The sequence below is a fragment of the Heterocephalus glaber genome, unplaced genomic scaffold, assembly GCF_053883595.1.
Source record: "Heterocephalus glaber isolate CG9 unplaced genomic scaffold, H.glaber_assembly_v1.0 deba00000676, whole genome shotgun sequence".
NCBI lineage: Eukaryota > Metazoa > Chordata > Mammalia > Rodentia > Bathyergidae > Heterocephalus > Heterocephalus glaber.
The window spans coordinates 3,670,251-3,697,385 of NW_028258156.1; the positions used below are offsets into that span (position 1 = coordinate 3,670,251).

The following is a 27,135-nucleotide window of genomic DNA, read 5'->3' on the forward strand; positions in this document are numbered from 1 at the left end:
ATTCTGACAGTATCACATATTTATATTTCTTAACTTGTAATGTAAGAAAAAAATGCTAATTGTTGTCTGGATTTCTATACTTACTAGCTTTGTTTTCCTAGGTGCTTTCTGGTTTCGCCTGTACCATCTTTTCTTTTTCCTCTTTACCACTGGGAAGATGAGGGATAGAAGAGTTCTTTGCTCATGCAAATCATAGCCGGTGACATAGATGTTAGAAGAAACCGTGACTTTCTTCTAATTATCTGTTGACTGATCTTGTACTGTAACTTTGTAACAATATAAAATGATTACTATCAGCTTTTATGAAATTTTAATAAAATATCTTTAACAGCATTTTATAAATATTCAGACCTATTTTCTTTTTTGTTACTACAAGCTATGGTAATTTTGTTCTTATATATCCGCACATTTCTTATTAACCTTCTCTTTTACTGATAGCATAAATTTGTGAGTTGGTGGGGGTTTAAAAAGAAGAGGATAAAAGTCATTTGTGGTTGTGAATTAGAGTAAAATTCTGAAATCAGTCTTGAGAAAGGAACTTGCTTTCATTCTTACTTACATTCTGATATGAGATGGCTGGACACTGTGTACATGAAAACTAAAAATAACCTCAATTGATTACTTCCAGGCTTTGAGTTCCTGTTCTTACCTCAGTTCCTGTCCCATGTGGATATGTAAATGTTCAAATGATTAAAAATTAATTAGTTATGGGGAAGAGGTGTGATGTGTTGGGTTCATCACATATTAGATAGCTGCTGCCCAGAACTGAATGACCTGTAGAAGGGGCGGGGGAGATAGGTTTTCTTATAGACTGAGATAACTTGCACACTGGAGAGGTCATGACCCTGCTGTAGCAAGGGCATCTGCTTATTATAATTGAGAAGTTTGTCCTTCACATGTGCACATGCACTCATCACCCGCGGAGGTGGCCAGACTCCCTTCTGCTTTGGCTCCCTGCCCTATCTGTTACTCTGCCTGGAGTGCTGTTCCCCACTTGCTTCTACCTCCCCACTTGATGTGACCCACTCTTATATTCCTCAGTTCAGTGAACTGGTCACTGTCCAAAGAGGTCTTTCCAGGCCACCCTTTCTAAAGTAGTCCTCTAATTGCTGTTATTCTGTGTCCCACTAGACTGTTTTATGTTCTCCACTGTTGGAAACTACTTTATACAATTTTTTTAAAAATTAGTTTTTCCTCCCTGTAATGTAATTTTTGTGAGATTAAAAATCTTGCTTGTCTTATTCAGCACTATATTGCCAGTTCTAGAATAGTGGGTCTTTAATGACTATTAGCTCAATGAATGGAATTAACTTTTCAATATTCACTTTTAATCTCAGTTAAAAAGAAGAAAAAATTTCCCCCAGATCTTAATACTTTTTGTCAGAAGAGTGTGTATATGGTATGACCAGTACAGCACTTAGACTCAGGCAAGAGGGGCCCCTACTTTGGGTGCTGTACTTTATAGGGCTTTGATAGGCCCTCCTGCCCCACCAGTCCAGTCCTGGGGGTGGTGCCAGGGTGCCTGACTCATCTCTGCAACTCAATTCACCTTACCTCCTAGGGTCTAATAGACTGACTTCTGGGTTCCCGGGGTCCCAGGGTGGCTCTAAGCTTGCTCCTAAGGACTGTGTGGGCTGCTTCTATGGGAGGTGAACCATATTACTAGAGTGTGCATCCATGGGCATAGGAAGTAGCTATGGGTTGTGTACAAGGGACTGTAGACAGACCATGGTTGGTTAAACGTGTACATGGCTCTTGAAGTTTGGGATGTCTAAGAGTTGTAGAACTCTTAGAGTCTAAGATACTAAATTTGAGCTTAGTCTTCCACATTATTATGATGATACATATTAGTCAAATTTGGAGGATAAGAGCATGTTTTAGTTAACAATTTTAAAGCTTGATATATAACTACTTAATACTTAGATATATGCTATATAGGCATCCATTTGTTTGTTTTTTTCCTAGCCCAACAGATGCCTAAAGGAAGCTTTGAATGTTGTACTTAAAGCTTAGCTTCCTTAGAATCCTAAAGACATAATCCTTTTTCTGGTATTTGGGTATATTGAAAGTGTTTAGCAGGTTATTACTGAAGATCAAAACTATTGCTTTACCTCATAAGCACAAAAATAACAATTTAGTTTTGCATCAGCACTTCATTTTGAAAAATTTCATATATCCTGCAAAGAAATGGAAGATTTTTATAGTGAACAGATTTAATCATTAACATTTTCCTGTCCTTTATCACATCAGTTTTTCGTCCCTCCATGCATTAACTCATCTTATTTTTTTGATGCATTTCAAAGTAAATTGCTGACACCAGTATACTTCCCCTAAATACTTAAGGATGAGAATTTATTTTTAATGAGAGGGAAAACCTCATGTTTAATGCTTTTAAAGTAATTTTCCCCTATAATTTGACAATGTTTATTATGTTCACTCTTCAACAGTGAGTCTGAACTTCTACCATGTATTAGTCTTCTTCAGAAGATGCCTATGTTGATAATTATTTGTTGTGATTTCATGTAGCACATGGTAATTTAAATCCAGTTTTTTCAGGTAAATAAGACTTTGAAAATATAAAGATGAATAGGAATGATTCTTTTCCTTCAGAAACAAATTCTGGTTGAGGGGGCATGCACAGCAATGTGGAGAATTAGAATATAGAATATATCAACAGTTAAAAGTTCCCTAACAGAAACCCTAACAGCTAAAAATTTGCTGTAAAATTGATTCATCAACTAGTGTAGTAGCAGGTAAATATGCAGATATCTTCGCAAGGAGCAGTGGCACTCAGGTTGGCATTGCACTTCCATCTTCTTTTGGCAGTTATGTGGAATTTTTACTAATGTGAATTGGAGCTATATGCAGAGTATGCACATATGCCTTTTTTCAGAAAGACTTAATCACTAGAGAAAAAGAACCCCACAAAACATTTTCTTCTGGGTTTTAGATGCACCCTATTCTATGTTAGAGATTGTTTTATACAGTATAAAAGGATAGCATTTATATTGATTGTATATTGGTGAGTTACAAGCTTCATCTTGGTCTTTTTTTGATACTGGGAATTGAACCTAAGGCCTTTGTACTGAGCTTACATCCCCAGCCCTTTGAGCCCTTTCTAACTTTTTATTTTGTGATAGGGTCATATTAAGTTGCAGAGTTGCCCAGGCTGGACTGGAATCTCCTGCCTCAGCCTCCCAGAGTGTTGAGATTATGTGCCACCATGCCTGGGTTGAGATTATATGTGCCACCATGCCTGGGTTGGTCTTATTTTATTACAAGTTCATCTGTTGGCAGTGATTTAGGAGACTTTATAACCATATGTCTTTTGTTGTGCTAAGGACAAGCCAGCAACAACTCTAGTTATCTTGTAAAATAAGCATTGGTAAATAAAGTTAACATAATAAAAATTTCATTACAATTAGCTCTGTAAGCTTTGAATTGTGTAATTAAATCCTTAATACATTACAGCCTCAGACCCAAATAATAGCCTTTTGCACTGTTTCAGCCATGATTCTTTTATGTGGTATGTTGGATGGGAACAAATTGGGGAAAATACTGAGCCTAGAGGTTAGGTATTATTCTGCTCGTGAGAATAAATTTTGCCCTTTGAACATTTAGAAGTTAGCAAAGGTGATCTCAATTTACTTTTGTTTTATATATGGAGAAATTATGATTGAAAGGGCTTTATATTTGTAAGTGTCTAGGCTGGCAAACCATGGCCTGTCACCTGTTTTTGTATAGTGTGTAAGCAAAGAATAATTTTTATTTTTAATTTTAGTTTTTATTTTTTATTGTCTGGAGATCAAATTTAGGGCTTCACACATGCTAGGCAAATGCCTCAGTTTTTACCTTTTTAATGATTAAAAAAAGCCAAAAGAATAATCTTTTATGGCACATAAACATACTATGAAATTCAAATTTTAGTGCCCATAAATAAGTTTTATTGGGATATAACCATACTCATCTGTTTACATATAGTCTGTGGCTGCTTTCAAGCTACAAATATGGAATTGAATGGACATGCCAGCGTCTGTCCAGTAAAGCCCAAAATATTCACTTTCTATCCCTGGTATAAGATAGTCCCTGCACAAGAATGAAAATTATTTAGATCATTGAAAACCAATTGAATGATTTTGAAAGAGGAGTATTAATTAAACTAAACAGAATATCTACCACAATACTAATAGCAGCAGCTAACACTTATTGAGTATTTTCTCTGGGCCTAATAATCTTCAAGATACTAGATACGTACTGACTCATTTAATCGACATGACTATGAGCTACTAGTTTATCCTATTTTATAGGAATCAGCACAGAGAAGTTAAGCAGATTGTTCAAAGTCAGGGCTAAAAGTCAGCTGTCTTTCAAGTTTATCTCAATGGTTTACTCATAAGTAGGTACCTTGTAAGTACCTTCCATTGAATATATTATATTTATTGAGAGGTAAAGATATAAATTGAACATCCCAAATCTGAAAATCCAAAATGTTTCAAAATCTGAAACTCTTTGAGTACTGACATAATGCCAAAAGTTAAAAATTCCACATAGTGAAACTTTGTTTCATGTATAAATCATTAAAAATATTGTGTGTAATTACCTTTAGTCTCTGTGTATATGAAACATAAATTAGGTCTCAAGACACTTCACTATGTGCATGCAAATATTCAAAAATCTGAAATCCTAATTTTTCCTGGTTCTAATAAGGGATATTCAACATGTATCTTCCTTTACTTATTCTCACCTAGGGCACTTCTAGGCTATAATATTTTTATATTTATAATAGCTTAATGGGTACAATTTCTTTAACTTCAAATTGAAATTATTTTAATTTTTTTGTAATTAGTTTATTGGATTATTGAACAGTAGGTCCTCCAGTCTTAAAACACAAAGTACTTTTATTAAAAGCAGACTTCAGGTTTAGTTTCTGTTGTTTCTATCTAATTTATGACCAATCCAATAGTTTTTCCTCTAATTTTTTTTACCATATTATGAAACTTCCCTGATCAAAATCCTGCAGTAATTTCCTATTTCCTCAAAATCCAATTTCCAATTTCCTACACGGCTGACTTAGATTCTGCACAGTGTGTCTGCTTCCCATTTTCATGTGATGCTATGCTTCCTTTCCCTTACTGTGCTGTAGCTACGCTGGTCTTATTTAGATCCTTGAACAAACTAAATGTTTTCCTGCTTTTGTCCATGCTGATTTTTTCCAAACCCATTCTTACTCTTGTCCTTTCTCCACATTGTTTAGGCCTCAGTATCTGCCATCTCCTTAGGGCCTCCTTGAGCACCCTTTCTAAACTTGACCCCTCTCTCCCCTGCCCTATTTCCCGTCCTTGTTTGTTTCCTTCATAGCACTTAGCACAGTTTGTCTTCTTTGTGTTTTTGGTTGCTTTTCTTACTGTATTGTGAGCTCCACAAGAGAAGGGACCATGAGCCTTGTTTATCATTGTAATCCTAGTGCCCAGCACAGTACCCAACATGTAACAGGACTTTAGTAAACATCTGTGAAATATATGAATGAAAGTGTTCTACTTTTAGTACTACTGTTTTAGTGTGAGAACTCACCACAAAGACATACTGTAGGTGTTTATTGAACTAAAAAGGCTGTCAAATTTCTTCTGTGTTCCTAATTCCATCCACCAGATTGATTTTATGAAATACTACATTGATAGAATCATTTGCTTCCTCAAGATCCTACAATAGTGGTAGATTGCCTATTGAATCAAGTTCAAATCCCTTTGCTTGTTTTTTTTTTAAAGGTAATCTCTAGGTCTTTGATCCATTTAATTTTATTTTAGTACAAGGTGAGAGATAGTCCGTGTCCTGCTCTCCTTTTGTAGTAGTGGAGATTGATCCCAGTGTCCTCTCATTGGGCAGCCCTTCTTTTTTTTTTTTTTTTGAGACAGAATCTTGCTAAATTGTTGCATTGCCCAGGTTGGGCTCTAACATGTAATCCTCCTACCTCGGCCTCCCTGAATGCTGGGATGATAGGTGTGTGCTATCATACCCAGCTATCTATGCCTCTCATTTGATAAATCTAGAAATATTAAATCATCTAGGAACCTACAGTGAAATTTAGGGGGCAATAGCAGTAGCCCTTTGATTTATAATCTATTTTTTTAAATCAAGGATGGTGATGCTATTGTTATTTTAATTGCACAGTTTTTCTAGATAGATAGATGGATATACTGTACCTGGTTGCTAGGTGGTTGCAAACATTTATCTATACACACATACATAAATATCAAATCATGTTTGCAGAGCCAAGAATTAGCCATTTTTCTTCTGATTTGTTTGTCATATTTTGTCTAATTTTCAGTTTTTTCATTTAATATTTGACATCTTCATTTATTAAAAATAAAGGCTAAAGTGCTGTGGGTATATCTCAGAGGTAGAGCATGTACTTAGTGTGTAAAAGACCCTGAGTTCAATCTCTAGCACCAAAAAAGGGCTGGAAACATAATCATTTGCAATCCTGAGGGAAATAATTCCGCAAAAATCAGGTTTAGACCTAGTAAATGCTAAAACTAGCAAGTGAAACCTTGGAGAAAAGGATATTTACATCATCTCAAAGGATCTCCCCATAAGATATTTGTTATCTATAAAGTGAAAAATAATAATGTGACAATGGAAAAATGAGGCAGTTACTGCCTTAAACAGGTCATATATATTAACATTATCAGTGGTGGGACAAATTGACATAGTGATATTGATGCCCTGAGCCATAATAATGGGATAAGCTTTGTAAAAAGTATTCTTTTTGCCTTTATAGTTTTGAAATTCCTTAGAATAAAAATTCAGACCTTATATCTTTAATGTCTGAATCAACAAATAAATTATAGTGCTAACAAGTCACCTTCAATGTGACTACTTATTTTCTTTTTTTTGAGATTTTCATGGAAAATCTTGATAATTTTGATTTTATTATTGTAACTAAAAGCACAAAAAGTCTTTATCAATGACAGTAAATACTCAGAATTATTAAAAGATAGATGAAAATATTTGTTAAAACCTTGAGGTCTCAGATTTAAAGATAACATTTTCTTCAGAACATGTAAAACTTTAGTTGGTCAATGACACTCTGAAACACTAATGTCTGACTATCAGGTTAGTTCAATAAAGACATATTCTTAGTGAGGCTAGCGTGACATGTTGGAAATTCTGTGGGTGTTAATTTGGTTCTGGATATTCATCTAACATTGATAAATTGAATTATAAGCTTATTATTTTGGTATTTGGGTATCTAAGCATACGAAAAGTTTTTGAAAGAATTTATAAATTGCTTTCCTTTGAAACTTTTGGTTACTGTATTATCATTTTTAAAAACATTACTGTTTCTAATTATTTCAGTTGCACCTAAAAGCGTAAGCTGTTTGTGAGCATCCCTAGGATTTAAAAAATAAGTCAACCATTAGCTTCTCTAGAATTAGTTGTGCAGCATTTGTGTGTGCATTATGCACATGTGTGCACACACATTTTACATATAAGTTTATATATGGGGGAGAATATTAATCATATGTCCAGTGTCTTAAGGAGTTTAATTAGGAGGTTCAAAGACAACTAGCAATAGACCTAAAAGATTTCAACACAAGTATGTACTTTGTATGATAGATGTGCTTTTAAAAAGTTATGCATGAGTTGAACTTTGCAGTATCATAATGTAAAAGTACCAGCGAAATACCACTATTTCAAAGTGGGATGAAATAGCATTGGTAACTATGGCCTCTGAGTGGTTTTTATGGTTCAAATTTATTTTTCTTAGCTGCTGGAAAACTTGACTACTTCTCTAATGTTCTACATGTTCTTGACATGAACAGATCACCTATCTTTTTATTCACTCTGTGCATCAGCTTCCTTCAGTAAGCCTGATTAGAGCCAGTTATCTTGTAGGACTTGGTGATGTGTAGATTTCTTTTTATAGAAAATTCAACTGACTAGCAAGTTCCTTTCTTAGTATCTGAAAAAGCAATTACATTTTAAGATTACATTCTTAAAATACACAGCATACCATCTAAGACATTTTTGCATTGCGTTGGAGATACCACGCTAAATTTTCAAATACTAGTTATCATTTTAACATATTATCATTCATTTTCAATATTACATATGAATTATTACTAAGTAAGGTTAAAATTACTAGATTTTTATTTATTTATTTTGTACCGGGGATTGAACTCGGGTCCTTGTGCTTGTGCAGTGGCCGGCAAAACCACTGAGCTAAATCCCTAGCTATTACTAGATTTTTAAATTGTGGTATTGGCTTTTAGTTGTTTTGAAAACTAAGTGTTGCATTAAAGTATAATTTGATATGGAATAGCAAATGTTACAAGTGTTGAATTAGAAAGTAAACTGGAAATGGCTTTTCCTCTCTGACTGTTCCTTCTCTCCACCCCTTCACTTCTGCTTCTATTTTTAAAGACTGATTATCTTTTCCTGGCTCCACTCTCTCCCATTTTATTCCTTAATTACTACAACTGGCTTCTGCCCCATACTGCTCCTTCCCTGAAATTTCAGGAAGATCATCATAGCTTCCAAATTTTCATAATCGGTAAACAATTTATAGTATTTCTCTTTCTTGACCTTTCTGAAGCAAATACTACTATTGACTATTGACTAATTTCTCCTCTAAAGTTACTGACTTATTTCTCCTCTAAAATTCTGTACACATTTGGTTTCTTGTCACATGGTTCTCTCTTGATCATTTTTTATGGTCCTTGGGACCTTCCTTGGGACTCCTCAGGAAGAATAAAACATAAGACTTAATATCTTGGTAATATTCCACCTAAGTTCAATGTATGTATGTGTGTGTGTATGTATATATATATATATATATATATATATATATATATAATTTATGGAACGACACAGAGGACACCGGACCACCAGACCAAGGTACTGAGTCCCACTGCTCCCAGCCCAAAGGTAGGGGCTTCTGAGCCGCTGTCCCACTGCTTCTGGTCCAGAGGAAGGGGCTTCCTGGCCACCATCCCTCCTGCTGCTCCCAGCCCAGAGGAAAGGGCTTTTGGGCCACCTTCTGTCCCGCCGCTCCTGGCCCAGAGGAAGGGGCTTCCGGGCCACCATCCCTCCCACCACTCCCAGCCCAGAGGTAGGGGCTTCTGAGCTGCCATTCCACTGCTCCTGAACCAAAGGAAGGGGCTTCCCGGCCACCATCCCTCCCGCTGCTCCCAGCCCACAGGAAAGGGCTTTTGGGCCACCATCCCTACTGCTGCTCCTGGCCCCTGTCCCACCTCTCCCAGCTCAGAGGAGGTAATCTGTGCAGGCACCAACAGCCACCCCACCCCCCGCCCCAGTCGAAATGAGAAAACACGTAAATAAGTCTCAAAACCAAACTTCCAGATCACCTACAGCAACCCCAAAGGGAAATGAGATGGAACACTCTGATACTCAACCACCTGGACCCACTGAACTGGCAACAAAAGGGGATCTGGAGAAAATGAAATCAGAAATAATTTCTCAGATAACAGGAGAAATTGTGCCCCTAGTGCAAGACATGATTAATAAATCTAGAGAGGAGCTCAGGAACATGATGGAATCCCAACATAAGAAACAAATGGAATCCATAAAACAGATGCAAATAGATTTCCAGGACATGAAAAACTCCATTGAAAGTCTACACAGCAGAATGAGCCAGTGTGAGGACAGAATTTCAGATATAGAAGATAAGATTGCAATTAGTGACCAGGAAAAGAAAAATTGCTTCAAAATTATAAGGGAACATGAGAAATCAATCCAGCAACTGCTAGATGATGCAAAGAAGAATAACATAAGACTGATTGGGCTCAATGAAGAAACAGGAGAGAGTGCAGATGACATAAAAAATCTCTTCACAGAAATAATGGCAGAAAACTTCCCAAGCATGGGAAAAGAGCTTGACATACAGATAAGTGAGGCATATAGGACTCCAAATAACCTTGATCAAAAAAAATCTACACATAGGCATATAATTGTTAAGATTCCAGAAACACATCAAAAGAACAAAGTTCTACAAGCAGTTAGAGAAAAGAAACAAATCACATACAAAGGAAAGCCCATCAGAATCACAGCAAACTTCTCAACACAAACCATCAAGGCAAGAAGAGCTTGGGGTGACATATTCCGAGCCCTAAAAGAAAACAGCCTCCAACCCAGATTGATGTACCCTGCAAAACTATCTTTCAAAATGGATGGAGAAATAAGATACTTTCATGACAAAGAGCACCTTAGGAACTTCATGAATACCAAACCAGCACTCCAAAGAATTTTATACAGTATCCTAGGAACAGACATTGAGGATCACAGCCCCAGGAAGCAGAGCAGAATGAACCCATCTGGCATGACAAGAAATTAAACGTAAAGGGGGAGAACCCAACAAAAAGAAAAAGTCATGGCAATGACAAGTCAATAAATTTCAGTTATAACCATCAATGTTAATGGTCTCAATTCACCAATCAAAAGAAATAGATTGGCAGATTGGATCAAGAAGCAAAATCCAACAATATGCTGCATACAAGAAACACACTTCATTCAAAAGGAAACTCATAGACTGAAAGTTAAAGGATGGAAAACAATGCTCCATGTGACAGGAACCTGAAAAAAAGCAGGAGTAGCTATCCTCTTTGCAGATCAAGTAGATTTCAAACCAACACTGATTAAGAGAGACAAAGAAGGATGCTACATCCTTTTAAAGGGAAGAATCCAAGAGGAAGAGATGACAATCATAAATATCTATGCACCAAACACTAGTGCACCCAACTATATAAAACAAATACTAATGGACATGAAAAGTCATATGCACTAATACAATTGTAGTGGGGGACCTCAACACCCCACTGTCACAAATAGATAGATCAACTAGACACAAAATAAGTAATGAAATACTAGAACTCAATCGAACTCTTGAACAAATGAACTTAGCAGATGTTTACAGAGTCTTCCACCCCACAAAATCAGAATACACATTCTTCTCAGCTGCACATGGGTCATTCTCCAAAATAGACCACATACTCACACACAGAACATGTTTAAGTAAGTGCAAAGGAACTGAAGTTATCCCCTGTATATTATCAGAAGATAGTGTGATGAAATTGGAGATCCATAGCAAAAGAAACTCAAAAAATTTCATAAACACGTGGAAATTGAACAACACCCTTCTGAATAATCAGTGGGTCACAGAGGAAATTAAAGAAGAAATCAGACAGTTCCTTCAATTAAATGACAATGACAATACAACATATTGGAATCTATGGGACACAATGAAAGCAGTCTTATGAGGGAAATTCATAGCAGTGAATATGCATATTAGGAAAACAGAACGAGCCCAATTAAACAACCTGATGCTGCACCTCAGGCTTCTAGAAAAAGAAGAACAGGACAACCCCAAAGCTCATACAAGGGAGGAAATTATAAAGATCAGAGGAGAAATCAATGCAATGGAGACTAAGAGAATGATACAAAAAATCAGTGAAGCCAAGAGTTTGTTCTTTGAAAGAATCAACAAAATTGACAAACCCTTAGCCAACTTTGTCAGAAAAAGGAAAGAAAAGGTCCAAATCTATGCAATTAGAAATGAAGAGGGTGAAATTACAACAGACCCAGCAGAAATCCAGAGGATCATCAATACCTACTTCCAGAACCTATACGCCAATAAGATGGACAACACAGAAGAAATGGACAGATTCCTAGATACATATGAATTACCAAAGTTGAACGAAGAAGACCTAAAAATTCTGAACAACTCAATATCAACCAATGAAATTGAAAATGTAATTAAAAACTTATCAACTAAGAAAAGCCCGGGCCCTGATGGCTTCACTGCTGAATTCTACAAGACATTTAGAGAGGAACTGCTCCCACTACTGTTTAAACTCTTCAGTGAAATTGAAAGGGAAGCAATACTCCCAAATTCATTCCTGGATGCAAGCATCACCTTGATCCCCAAAGCAGCGAAAGACCCAATCAAAAAGGAGAACTATAGGCCAATCTCACTAATGAGCATAGATGCAAAAATCCTTAATAAGATACTGGCAAACAGAATGCAGAAGATCATCAAGAAGATCATACACCCTGATCAAGTGGGATTCATCCTAGGGATGCAGGGATGGTTCAACATACACAAATCAATCAGTGTAATACACTATATAAATAGAGCCAAGGACAAAAACCATATGATTATCTCCATAGACATAGAAAAAGCATTTGACAAAATCCAACATGCATTTATGATAAAAACCCTACAAAAAATTGGAATAGTTGGTCTCTGCCTCAAACTGATAGAAGCCATCTATGAAAAACCAACAGCCAGTATCATACTAAATGGTCAAAAACTGAAATCCTTCACTAAAATCAGGAACAAGACAAGGATGTCCACTGTCACCACTCTTGTTCAATATAGTTCTGGAAGCATTAGCCACAGCAATTAGACAAGAGAAAGAAATAAAAGGAATAAAGATAGGAAATGAAGAAGTCATATTGTCATTATTTGGAGATGACATGATACTCTATATAGAAAACCCCAAGAACTCCACCAAAGGTCTTCTAGACTTAATAACCAAATTCAGTCAAGTAGCTGGTTACAAAGTCAACATACAAAAATCAATAGCTTTCCTCTACACCAATGACATACCCACTGAGAGAGAAATAGGGCAAATAATTCCTTTCACAATAGCATCCAAAAAACTGAAATACCTAGGAGTCATCCTAATGAAAGAAGTCAAAGACCTTTTCTCTGAAAACTATGGCATTCTGAAAAGAGAGATTGAAGATGATATCAGAAAATGGACAGACAACCCCTGCTCCTGGGTAGGAAGGATTAATAGAGTGAAAATGGCCATACTTCCAAAACTGCTATATAGATTTAATGCAATTCCAATTGAGATCCCAGCAGCATACTTCATGGACCTTGAGAAAACAATCCAAAAATTCATTTGGAACAAGAAGAGACCCAGAATAGCAAAAGCAATTCTAGGTAACAGAGACATGGCAGGGGGTATCACAATCCCCAACCTGCAACTATATATAATTTATGTACATTAAAGAATCGTTTATATTGTTTTTAAAAAATATGTCTCATTCCTTATCTTGGATTAGGAAACGGTTCATCTCTAGGACTATTCTTTACTCTTAATTTGACATGAATTTGCATTTTCTTTTCCTTCAGCTAGCCTCAGTTAATTTCTGGGTTGAAATAACTCTGTTAAGGAAATTTTTGTCGGGCCTTTGAGTAAAAGTATTTTCCTTAATAGAGATTTGTCATATCATCAAATTGCTTGGGATGAGTAAACTTTTTTATTTTATAACTTTTTAACAGCTGTGTCTATTAGCACAGAGTACTTTATAATATTGGTTATCACTTTTCAGTGTATTTTGTCCACTCAAATCTTTGTTTTAAGCATTAAGATGCTTTTTTTGGAGATTTTTTTCAAATGTAGATCTTTGAATTAGCTGAGATCAGTCACATTTACTTCACACCTAAGAATTCTCCAAATGATTCTCTAGGAGTTTTTTCTTGGCCAACACACTTCTATTTATCTTTATTTTAAAGATTAGCAACAATACATGCTGTATAAACAAGCATTCTAGAATCAGCCAGAAGACTCCTTCAAAACAAAAATAGATACATATTTCCTGATTAGAGGGAGCTCAATAAATCAGGTGACTGGAGTTGGGAAGGGTTGGTGGTGAGCCTTTTGTAAACTTTTGGGTTTCTGAATGTTAATTTAAGTTTCCTTTTTAAAGGGCCAGTGTTTGTAGAGCTTTTCCTGTCAACAATATCCTGTGTCAATTGTCAGGCCATGTTTGGCATGTGGAGATGTATTAATCTGCCATACCAAGCACTGTAAGAGGCTAGAATAAATAGTGGCCTCAAGCAGATGAAGAGGGATTAACTGTGTGGATTGAGCAAACTCTTCAATCATAGAACCAGTGATTTTACAAAGGATTAGCTGCTGCTTTTACAAATATTGATTACTGATTTGCTACTCAGAATGGAGATGACACAACTTGGGCACTTGCTGTGTAGTGCGCTATGTGAAGTGTACATTATTCATATTAATGGATTTGTCAGAGGCATTATAGAAATTGACAGATTTATTATAGTAGCAGTTGCTAGAACTGTTGTGGTTAAGGTGGTGTCAGCGTATCTATTAAAACTTCAAGATTTTAGAAGTTTATGTCATGCTATAAAATTCATTTCCCAGGTGGAATTTGGAATACCAGTTATAACCTGGCACAATTTTTATGCATATTTTTATATGAGTTTGAAGACATTTTAGTTGAAATAGAGCAAAAAACCCCACAATATTTTGTTATATTTTTGTAATATAGGTTGGATAGCTTTTATCCAAAATACTTGGAGCCAGAATAGTTTCTGATTTCAGATTTTTAAGATTTGGAATATTTGCACATAAATAATGAAATATTTTGCAGCAGCAACCCAGGTATAAACACAAAATTAATTTATATTTCACATACACATTATACATACAGCTGAAAACTAATTTTATATAATATTTTTTACTGCACCTGTGTTTTGAGGTCAAGTTTGGAAATTTTCCACTTATGGTGTCATAGCACTCAAAAGTTTAGGATTTTGGAGCATTTCAGATTTTGGATTTTCACATTAAGGATCCTCAACCTATGTCAATAATTTAAATTCATTTCATTAAAAAAATTAAAATAACACTAAAATCAGTAGTAAATAAGAGTTATCTATATCAGAAAAAAATGCATTCCTTTAATCTTTTAAAGAGGCTATTTTTCTTGCAGATGTTTTCATTGTTGCAATAGGAAGGATTTTCAGAGGGTTAAGTTATAACTTGAAGGATGAGCTGGAAGCTTTTTAGCAATTATGGTGGTGAAGGGATGGATGTGTGGAGAAAACAAAAGAAGTAGCACATTCCAGGCAGAATGGAACTTGTGTGGATGCTGGGGCTTGGCCTATGTGAAGAATAGCTAGGTATGTGAACATTTTCAAGTAGTGTCTTCATATTAGCTGGGCAGATTGTTTTTAAATTGTATTATTGTACTATCAAAGTATACTTATATTGTTCAGTCCTCTATATTTATGGATAGAGTTTTCTAGCTATGATTTTAATAATATAAATTGACTTAATTTAAATTACTTAAAAGGCTGTTTTTTTGTTTAAAAGTTGTATTACATAAATTTGGGGGGGGGGTACCAGGGATCAAACTCATGACCTTGCCCTTGGAAGGGAAGCACAGTGCTACTGAGCTAAATCCCCAGCCCTAAAATTTTAAACATACTTTAATATGTGCTCATAACAGAAAAGATATAACCTTTGTCCCCCCAAAAAACCACTCCCTAGAAGAGTTGCTAACAGTTTTGAGTATGTCTTTCCAGGTTTTTTTCCTGAGTTTCATTAACATACACTGTATGTGCTAGAAAAATATGCCACTCAGATTTTTTAAAATTAAAAAAGTGGTGTATTGCTGTATACATCCTATTGCTTGCATTTTTCACTCAGGTATCACGGATGCCTTTCTACATCAGTATGTATCTTTCTACTATTTCTCTAGCTTTATTGTATTGAAAAATGGTTTTATAATATTTCTCTGCTGTGTAGCTTAAGATTAGAGGCATGTGCCACCAAGCCTAGCTAACATTTTTTCCTCATGCTATTGGCCTCTGTATGTTTTGTGAATTACTTGATTCATATTCTTTACTGTTTTTCTGTTGAGCTATTTTTCTTTTTCTTATTGATTTACAGGGGTTCATTATCTACTGTGATAGCCATGCAAATTTTTTCTTCCATAAACATTCCTGAAAAGGTCATCATTTGACAAGTTGGTGACTTTAGTAGTTCTCATCCTTGTATGGGATTGTAATATCAAACCTGATTTCTTTGGTCAGTAAAAGATAAGTAGACCAAGCATCAAATTTCCATAATTTAAACTTGTCTGAGGGGTTTGCAAGAGTTATTTCTTTTTTCTATCTTCTTTTTTTTATGTTTTCAAAAGTACATTAGAGCCATGAGTATGTATGTGATTTAAGGCTATATAGATGAAGGGGACTTAATTGAAATACCTGTTACTTTACTAATAAGATCATACATGACTTCCATAACTTATTTTTCAGTGAGAACATACATCATGCTCTGTCTGGACATGATTCAATTATAGCTGAATTCTTAGAAAAAGATGAATTGGACTATCTTATCATAAGATATTCCATCCTGGATTGATTTGAAATAAATCGCTGTATCATTTATTCATATGGAATTCGAGTGGAATGCATATACTTTGGATTTCAAGTCTTCTCTGTGTTTTTAAGAGGTTATTATATACGGTATTTCAGGTATTCATAAGCAGATTGTAGATTCAAAGTTTAGACTTTTTTCTTGCTTTAACTTCCCCCAGGTAACTGCCAGTGTCTTACTGTAGAGAGCCTGCACAGAGCTGCCTATGGTGTGATGTTCAGGTGTGCCCACGGACACTATTTACATGCAGTTGCATTATTTGTTACATGTTGTTAGCAAACATTTTATTCCATTTAATACTCAATGAGATTTTTTTCAAATTTTTAATTTTGACATTTCTCACTTAACTAAAAAAGTTAAACCAGTGGTGAAATTGTTTTGGGAATGACAATTCTTGAATGAGAGAGAAGGAGATCATAGATAATGGGGCCATATGAGCTCTGTGAGCCCTGGGGTGAGATAGTCCACCGAGCGAATACATCATTATTGCATTGCTTTCTAATGTCTCACTCATAGTAAATAAATAGATACATAGTTTAAAATTATACAACAATCGTATGGCTAAAATGAGCACATTTTGTAACTACATGTTCTGTCTTCACTTTTTCCTGTTTTAGTATATTTCTTCATGTTGGTTGTTACAAAGTTTAAAAGTGAATTGGAGTGCATTAACTGTGAAAATAGATATTAGGGTGGGAAGTAAGTATAAGGATGTCTTCTTTACCCCTCTGTTCTGACAGTCCTTTACTGCTGTCTTGCCTCTCATCCATCTCTTTCCTTGTTAGTTCCTACAATTTTGTCTTCAGCAGGGAACAGCTCCTAATCAGGAGCTTCTCAAAGGCAAGGGCTGTAACTGGATCCCTTAACCTATCATAGTGCCTGGCACATTTTGGGTGCTCAGTAAAGGTTTGATGACTGAATAAACAGATGTATGCAACTGGATGCTGAATACTAGTTTTTATTAATGGCAGTTGCTCTCAAGACTACTTTGAAAGATGTATGTATTAAATGTTTATGAAATGATTTTAATGACTCAAAAGTTATATAATTTATTAATAAAAATCATCCATATGATTATTTGGTGTGCATAGAAGGGTGTGTCTGGCATTCTGTTTTCATTGTCGTGTTGATTACAGAACTACATTTTATGTTCCTTTGGTTTTTTATTTAACATTATCTTAAAGCATATTTTACAAATCCTATAAACAAATATTAGATCAGTCTCTTAAAGATATTCTGATTATATAGCCCGTTTACTTTAAAATTGTACGTTTCCATTTTAAAGAAGTACTTCCCTCTTGATTTTATGCACAATTAAGTTTTAGAATCACTGCCTTAAGATCCTTTTGCTGATAGTCTAGTGAAACAATTTGACCTATTTTAAAAGCTACAAGAATGTCTGTATCTGTGTCCCTGACCAGTCTCACGTGTGGCTGCTAATGGTTTCTCCCATTTGAAGTTCAGGATCAGAAGGAAGATTCCTCTTCTGGTATGCATTTGTGGCCAGGTGCTAGAAGAAAAACTGCTACATACTAACTATTCTTATAATGAAACTTTGGTGTGAATTCTCTAATGATTTACTCAGTTATGTAGATAACAGTGGCCTCTAATTCTTTCCATTACCTAGTCATACTGAAGAACAGACTCGGGCATTTTATCATTCTCGGTAACATGTTGTTCTATAGATTTGTTTACATGGGGTAGACATATGTTTAACATTTTTACAGGCTAGAATTTCCTAATTTAGAACTTTATGGGCCAGTTGCTATTGATATTCATCCAGGCATATGTTCTTGCAAAGCTATTAAATTTTACAAATTTAAATGTAAATTCACAAGTTTATATTACCTTAATCTCTAGTTTGGCTGTTTGGGTTTTTTTTTAAACAGGGTCTTGTTACGTAGTTCAGGCTGGCTTTCAACTCGCTGTGTAGCCTAGGATAGCTTCGAACTCATGGCAATCCTCCTGCCTCAGACTCCTGAGTGCTGGGATTACAGGCAAGCACCGCTATGACTCATTTGGCTGCTTGTTAAACTGTAAGGCTCTTAAGCAGCAACAGAAGTTAGCTTCTTGCAGGGACTATAGCTTCTGCTTGGATTTTGATATTTACCAAAAAAGTTGCCTTTTTAAATAGAAGTATGAAAATGATTTGGAATGTATTTGCTTTAATAAAGACCAATTTAGTGATCAAATAATGAAAGTAGGACTGAATAGAGTGGGAACCTTAATTCAGCTTTTTACCTTTTATGAACTTGTTAATTGTAAAATAATTTTATGTTTGATCATTTTCAAACTATACATTTTTTACTTTTTAAAATAACTCATTTTACCACCCCTCAATATAAGATTGTTTTGGAAGATGGGAATGGGATGACAATTCTTTATGTACCTATTTTGTTTCTGCAAGGCAAAACTAAAAATATAAGCTTTTTTTATATTGTACAGTAGAAAGCACTGTAACTATATATTCCCATTTCAGATACTTCAGCTATAATCTTATGCTATTAATGGCTCAAAACATTATGTACACAGAATAGGACAAATAAATGAAAATGAATTTAAAGAATGTGACAAATTTAAAAAGTATTATTTATAGTCTTAAAATAATTTTTAAATTTACAGCTTAAAATAACAGAACAGCTGCAACAATAAATGAGTGGATGAATTGCCCTATGGCCTATGTGAAAATAAAACGTAGTTGAATGAAAAGAAGCTAAAAAATTCAGTCTAAATTATATCTGTGGCTTATTTCTAAGCAATTTGCTAGAGGAATGTGCATGTAAAAGTGCTTCCTTTTCCTAAGTGTTCATTTTCCCACTACGAATTTGTTCTGTGTTTATGTGTATGCATTTTTAAGCCAAAATGTAAATCTTTTAAAAAGACATGTTAAGGAAGCAGAATTGACCTAAAATCTTGTGGAAGGTGAAACAAATACTCTGGAATTGTAGATGTCTGATATTTAAAAATATATCATTCTGCCATTGAGAATTAATTTTAAATAATGGTGATTACTTTAATGCGATAGAATAATAATTCAATAATGCTGTCTTATACAGATTGTACAGATGGCATTCATTTATTCCATCAACAGTGGAACATAGCATTTCAGAGAATGGGCTTCCTAGGCAAACAGACTTGGGGTCCAGGCTCCACTTATTGAGGGTAACCTTGATTTCCCATTTGTAACATGGAGCTAATAATATCTACCTCTTGGGGTTGTGTGAGAATGAAATGAGATGATGACAATATCATGTTTAATTTGTAATGAAAGCTCAATAATTGTTAGCTGTTTGCAGTTATTGCCTCTTTGAACTATCCTGGTATTTGTAATCATGGCATTGATAGAGCTTTAAAAAAGATGCTTAAAGTTTATACTGTGGAGATATGTAAAATACTATGTCTGATATAGAAATAATATAGCTAATGAAGAAAGAGGTAAAACCAATTCTTAATTGTTATTTTAAAAATTTATACATGAATCATTTGTCTTTTTAAGGGCCTTCAACAAATTTATAATGAAATTAAATTTTATTTTTCCTAGTTTCCTGCTTTAGGTAATATTTAGAAAAGGACCAGATACATAATATATACTAGTAATATTTGTTTAACAAATGCATTGTGTGGTCTTTCATTTATACTAATCATTACCACATGTAATATCAATAAGTGTAGTATTTTCTGTGTATCTTTTTGGCCAAATATTTATGAGGAAGGAAATTTTTATTATTAAACAGTGTTTAACTTTCATGTTTTTTTTTTCTTGGTACTAGAGATCGGACTCAGGACCTTGCACTTGTGAGGCAGGCAGCAGAACCACTGAGCTAAATCCCTGGCCCTAACTTTCATGTTTTTATTGTAGTGGTTTTTCTTTTCAGATTTCTTGATTTTCTTGTGTGTAGAACAACGGACTTCTGGCAAATTTGTCATTTAAAACAATTGTAATAAAAACTAACATTTAAAAAATAAGCACTCTCCTTCTGAATTCCAACAATAATTCTTCATTGTATGCCCTCTTATTACCTACCTTCAAATATTTGAAAACTAAAGGTAAATGAATTCAAGTACTTTGCTAAGTCACAGAATTAGTGGTTATGTTGCAATTTGAACAGAAGACCCAGGATTTTAACCACAGTTTGAAGATACAGTCTCAGATTTGGAAAACTTTGTGGCAAAGAAAACCTTTAATTCATAATTTTAAATATTAAATTTTGTAAAGTATTTCCTGTGAAAACATGTACATTTAGAATTACATTTATAATTTAAGGAGAAATGTGCATTCCATTTTAAGTTGTATTTCATTTTCTCACAGTTTGTTGTTTTTCTGAATTCAATATTTTTCTTGCACAGAACAGATGATTAAGACACAGAAAGATAAAAAGTAGCCAAGAAGTTACTCGATTCAGAGGTTTAGATTCTTTTTGTCTAATTTAAAGACCTATTATTGGCTGGGAATTTAGCTCAGTGGTTCCACCACCCGCCTCACAAGTGCAAGGTCCCAAGTTCAATCCCCAGTACCAAAAAAAAAGCCTATTATTAAAAAGAAGCTTTTGCTAAGATATAAGAGAGCTACCCAGTATTACAAAATTTTTTTTGATCTTGTTTGTAAAGTGAAATTTTCTATATTGAATCATATTTTTGATTGATTCAGTATATTGATATAGTGTCATCCCTGGAAATGAGAGATTGTGGGTTTTCCACAAATCTATTGATTTTAAAATCAAAATATTTAAAAATTCTATAAAGAACATGTTTAATATATGATAAAAATGTGATATGTAATGTTTTGTAATTAGACCAAAGAGATGGAAATTTAAGAGATTTAAAAAAACTGTTTAGATGAGGACAGCAGTACTACATTAAAGATTTGTCTAAAAAAGTTATTTTCTGATATGTAATAAGAGTTTAGGTTCTGGCCATACACCGATGCATACTGTAAAGTAAAAGAAGCAGTTTTAAATGACTAGACCAGGATAATTGAGTTCTGTGGATAATAAAATTCACATACTTTTGGTCTGTGATATTTTTACTATGATTTTAGTGGATATTGATGAACATACTTTATTCAGATCTCTCATAATTATTCTGGAATCTTGCCATTTGACGTATATTTTGATAACTTTCTGTGAAAATAGCAGCCATAAATAAATAAATATTTAACATAAAATAGAGGCTTTTGATTGGAGTCTGCACAAGCATTTAATCTTTTAGATTTTTTTATCACATTCATGAACTCTTTCTACATGCATATGTCTGTGACATTAATAGCTGTTGTCTCCCTTGGCCTCAGATAGACTTATTGAAAACATACTAGAATTCTCATGAGGGTATTGGAATTTCTATTTCATGAAATAGACTTAATAAAGGGAAGCCTGAATTATCCTAATAGTTATTCAGTTTTTGCTTGGTACCTTTCAAAGTGACTGCTACTTTACAGAGAAAGGAGACTAACAGATGGTAAACCTGTGATTATAACCTCTTCTTTTGCTCAGTGTCATTACATTGGCTGCTGTATCAATCTTTAAATCCTTATCCCCAAGGATAAGCCCTCCTGAGAATTGTATGGTCCTACTAATTGGAAGTTGACTATCTCTGTGTTTAAGCATAGTGGGAGCCTTTTTTGTTTTTGTTTTTATAGGAAGCGTGGTAGCCTTAGTCACCAGCATTAGTATATTACCTGGTTAATCCCTTCTGAAGAAATAAAGAGTTGTAAATGAGAAGAGCTCTGTGAAAGAACTATGCTAAAGTAACAAAATTAGTCATTTTAGTACTGTAATTAGAGTTACTGCAGAAATAACTTTGAAATGACATAGAACAGTCTAAAAGAAGTTACTAGTTGTTTTATAAAAAATATGAACAGTTTCCACATTTGGTATTAAAAGTGAATCCAGTTTGGACTTTGGGCATTCACTAAAGCACAAGAAAAATATTAATGTAGATATATTTCATGGAATCTTAAAACTGAGAAAACCTTGGAGATTATTTCAGTTTTTCATGTTTTAGATGAGGAGACTGAGAGAGGCTGAGTGACTTACTTAAGGTCACAAATATGCAGAGCAGGAATTTCATCATGGATTTTTCAACCTGTACCATAGATTTTGAAGTCAGTATCAATATAAAGCAAAACTTCTGGGTATCTGCTATATTGTTATTTTATTTTTTATTTATATCCAAATTAAGTTTAGATTTCTCTTCCTTGTTGGTGCATATTCTTTGTGTTTTATTTTTGTTTCTTTACTTTGAAGATATACTAGTGATTTTTAAAACATAAAATCTTTTTTTAGAATAATAAAAAAGGGTCAGCAAATCTGCATCCTTGTATTGTCTATGTATTGTTTAGAAGCAGGGAAATGGCATCAGAGTTCACCTGTGCAAGTGTGAAATAAGGTTTAAATGACACTTGGGGAATGATGAATTCCAAGCCAGTCAGAGCTCTGGGAACTGAGGCACATATACAGACTACTTCCAAAGCTTAGTATCCAGTGCACCTATCAGCCAAAATCAGTGTCATCAAGGCACTAACCATCATCTGGAAGGACACTAGAAACAAAATTTAAAGCATGTTTTAACTTTTTTGCAAAACTATGATGTGTTGGTGTTAAATTGCCATTACTAAATGACACATGAAATATACTTCAATTTTGATGACCATTTCTCACAAAGAATTAGACAATAGAATAACTAAAAGGGGTTGGAGAGGGTATTACCAGCATGAATTAAGAATGTTTTCAGAAAATCAATGCCTAGTCTAAAGTGACTTAAATGTAAATCAATCATTAAGTAGATAATTTTTTTAAAAAAATGAGTCTGTGAAATTCAGAAAATACTAAATCACGAGGTATTTTTCAAAGAGATGAAAAGAAGCACTATCCCCTCCCAAGGGGTAGCTAATTTAGGAACTTAGTATTCCAACTATCAGGTGAAAATGAAGAATTTTAAAAGGATTAGGTAAACATATGGTTGTTTTGTTTGTATGAATTAATATGTGCAGAGCAGGATATAATTGAAGAGCTTATCTTTAACTTTTTGCAGGTCAAGGAAAATAGTTACGTCGTATGGTGACTCAGAATATTTGACTAAATAGACCAGGGTCCTGACTTAGAGTGAAAGGTCTCATGAACAAAGAACAATCTTTCTTATAATTTTTCTTTCTTTTTCAATATAAGGGAAAAGGAATTAGTTGAATAAAAGTGGTGGGTAAAACTGTGGAAGTTGAAAGTTTTAGTGTTAGTGTTGAAGGTTATATAAATGCCCACAAATAAGGGGAAAATTGAACCCAGCAAAAGGTGAGGCTCAGAAACCTAGCAGGAATTTTGTATGAAATCTAGATTGAACAACCATAAAAGTGTGAATATATTAATGCACCTAAGCCTGTAATTTTGTAATGATTTGTGAATGATAAAATAATAAAACAAAGGGTTTAAATTCCTTAGAAATATGGCACTTAAATTGGTCACCAAAATTTCTTATCTAAAAACACTAGAAAATAAAAAGGCTAATGAAAAATAGATGTCTATTTTGAAAATGTTTCTGAGTCACATCCATTGACATCTATTCACAGTCCCACATGAAGAATAAAGTAGGTAAAAGGAAACTGAATAAGAAGTGAATTCTAGGACTGTTTGGAATTTCTGCAGACTTTTTCACCTTTCAAGAATTTTTAGAATTTTATTTTTGTATTGCAACTGTCCAGGGTTGATTTCAGATTGCGTGGAAGTAGCTAAATGCGTGAACATATATGTAGTTCTCCAAAACACTGGTTTGCTTCTCCAGCATGACAGCTCCAATGGTATCATCTTCAAGTACATACTGAATTTGAAGGTTTTAAATTCCGTATCCTGAATGCTTCTGATGCACTCCTCTGCTTTTGCCATAGCTGTCACCTCATCCCAAAGTTTCACATATAATAAAAGTTACAGGTTGGGAGATGACCCACTTCTTGTTTAGTTACTTGTGCAGGGTATTAGTTCTAATGTTTAATATTTTGAGCTGCTTCAGAAAAGTGAGACTATCAAATAAGAAATGCACGTTCCTTTTGTAAAAAGGTAACTAGTCTTTCCTTATTTCCTCTGTATACTGGAAACTTGTGGCTGCTTAAGGAAGTGGTAATTTTCAAAAGTACAAATCAACTGGCATGAGTATAGGTTAATATGTTTTCTTTCTTAGGACATAATTTATTCATCACCCCCTTTCAACTTAAAAGGAAGTCTAACTGCTTTAAAAATGACTGTAGTATTGCCTCAATGTGCATCCACTTAGCTATAAACATCTCTAATTTCTCATTTTTTATGGCTGAGTAGTACTCCATTTTATAAAAAAACCACATTTTCTTTATCCAGTCTCCAGTTGATGGGCATGTGGGCTGTTTCCAAGTTTTAGCTATCAAAAACTGTGCTGCTATGAACATGGGCGCACATATATCACTGTGGTATGATTCTTTTAATTCTTTGGGGAAGATCCCCAGCAGTGGAATAGCGGGGTCAAATGGGACTTCCAGTCCTAGTTCTTTGAGGTATCTCCATACTGATTTCCACAGTGCTTGCACCAGTCTACACTCCCACCAGCAGTGGAGCAGGGTTCCTCTTTCCCCACAGCCCCGCCAGCATTTGTTATTGGTTGATTTCATGATAGCAGCCATTCTTTCTGGAATGAAGTGGAATCTCAGCATTGTTTTCATTTGCATCTCTCGAAGGACCAGTGATGTTGAAAATTTTTTCATGTATTTATTTGCTGTTTCTACTTCTTTGTGTGAGAAATGTCTGTTCATTTCAGATGCCCATTTTTGGATTGGGTCTTTAAATTTGGGAGGTCTGATCTTTTTAAGCACATTGAGGCAATACTCTTAAGTGAAATAAATAGGACACACATGTGTAAATACCGAATAGTTTCTCTGGTGTGAGAAACTGAAACTGTAAATAAGGACAAAATGTATAATAGGCCATGTGAAATAGGAAGAAAAGGGGCAAAGGGGAAGGAAGTGGGAGGGCTAGAGGAAAGGATAGAAGGGAATGGGATTAATATGAGAAAATGGAAAAATAGGAACAAAATCTTTGTAAATAGGGAGGACTGGGGTTGTTGAAGGGAGGGCTGGGCAAGGGTGAAAAATAAGAACCAAGAGAGACTATGTAAAGATGCAAATTTCCAATGATGAATGTCATTATATTGTATACCTAAAATGTACCAATGATTAGAATGAATAATCGATAATGTAAAATAGGAAGAAAAGGTCCAAAGGGGTAGGGGTAGTGGGAGGGGCAGGGGAAAGGAAAGAAGGGAAAGGAATAAATGCTGAGAAATGGAAAAAATGGAAATAAAGTCTTTGTAAATAGGGAAGGGTGGAGGGCGTGAAGGGAGGGCTAGGAATGGGGAACAAATAAGAACCAAGATGCATTATATAAAGGTACAATTCCCAATGAGAAATGTAATTGTGTTGTATACCTACAATGTACCAATAAAAGAATTTAATACAAAAAAAAATGACTGTAGTGCTTAACTTGTATAATTACCAAATTATTCTTTTTCTTGTCTTTCTTGTGACCATTCTCTAGATAATGTACAGTAGTCTTATATCTACATTAGTATCCATTCAACTAATAGTTATATTAACATATAATAATAGTTAATTAAAACAGTCAACATGTATTGAATATCTCCTGTGTGATTATAGGACTAAGACCTGATTCCAACTTATTTTTAGGACAAGTGTGTGAATTTTGATAGTACACACAACTAATATGTAACTATGAATTCATTGAAATGTTAAATAATTGCGTGTGTTTGCATAGTTTCTCAAGTAAGATAATGTGGTTTTGGTGTATGGTAAATGTATGGCAGTTCTTCATTGTTCCCTGCTAGGTAGGTTTATGCTACCCTTACCTTTCTTTTCTTGATGTATTATTTTATACTTACATTTGTAGAATTTTAAATCTTTGGCCAATCTGAATTTCCTTAAAGAGTAACATACTATTGATCTTTGTAGATACAGTGTTACAAGGCTTACACAATATGAAGACTCATGTTGTTATATCTTGTAACAAATTTCTAATTTTTGCTATCGAAAAGTATGACATGTTTGTATATTTGTGGTGCTATCCAAATCAAATAGTTCTTCTGAGGATTTAAAAATGTAAAAGTACTTAAAGGAATCACTATTGATATACTTTTTTTAAAAAAATCATATGGCTGTTGGACAAATAGCAATAATTGTTTAGAAAAATGAATTTTCAATTAAAAAAAGCTTTGCTTCCCTCGGAGTCCTCTTGCCTCAGCTTCCCAGAGTGTTGGGATAACAGCCATGCACCACCATAGCCAGCTAAGATGGTGATAGTATGGTTTAGTCTCCTTGAGTAGTCCCATAATCTTCACACTTCCATTGGCAAAAATGCAATGATGCCTCAGTTCACAAATGCTTTTGTTTGAGATTTGGTTCACAAACAGAAGGGTTTGGTGAAATTTTGTTTTTGTTTGCAAACTTTGCCTCAGCTGACAAATACTCCATCTTTCCCACACAAACACAAAAGTGGCCATCTTTTCCAAAATCATAGAACAAATTAAATTTGTGAACCAAAGTACTACTGTAAATGCTCTTTATGTACAAATGCTCTAACTCTTAAGGAAAAGGTTTAAATTACTTTAAAGAAAAATGGGTGCCTTTAGCATGCCTTTCAACACTAAAAAAAATTACTTATCAAAATGAGGGAGAAGGAGAGGGAGGAAGCAGAGTATCAGGGGAGGAGGGGGAAGAGAAGAGGGAAGAGGAGGAGGGGGAGGAAAAGGAGGAGGAGAGGAGGAAGAGGAGGAGGAGAAGTAGGGGGAGGAGGAGTAGGGGGAGGAGGAGAGATATTAGAACTTACTAGGGTGAATATACTTAGGGCAACTTAGCCCAGTATGTAAGACCCTGTCTCAGAAAAATCTGTGA

The 27,135-nt window shown here is 34.6% G+C and overlaps 1 protein-coding gene across 5 annotated transcripts in view; it reads left to right on the forward strand.

Moving 5' to 3' along the window:
• The window catches only part of Skap2 (src kinase associated phosphoprotein 2), a 310,376-nt gene that overhangs the window by 211,465 nt on the left and 71,776 nt on the right, over positions 1-27,135 (forward strand). For 2 of the 5 annotated variants that reach the window (XM_087206611.1, XM_087206612.1), the window contains one exon: positions 102-26,961. The exons of the other annotated variants lie outside the window; for them this stretch is intronic. In XM_087206611.1, the coding sequence (XP_087062737.1) occupies positions 11,298-12,425 (1,128 nt within the window). In that variant the 5' untranslated portion in view covers positions 102-11,297 and the 3' untranslated portion in view covers positions 12,426-26,961. Of the gene's footprint in view, positions 1-101; positions 26,962-27,135 lie in introns of those variants that run through there. 5 annotated transcript variants of the gene reach the window in all.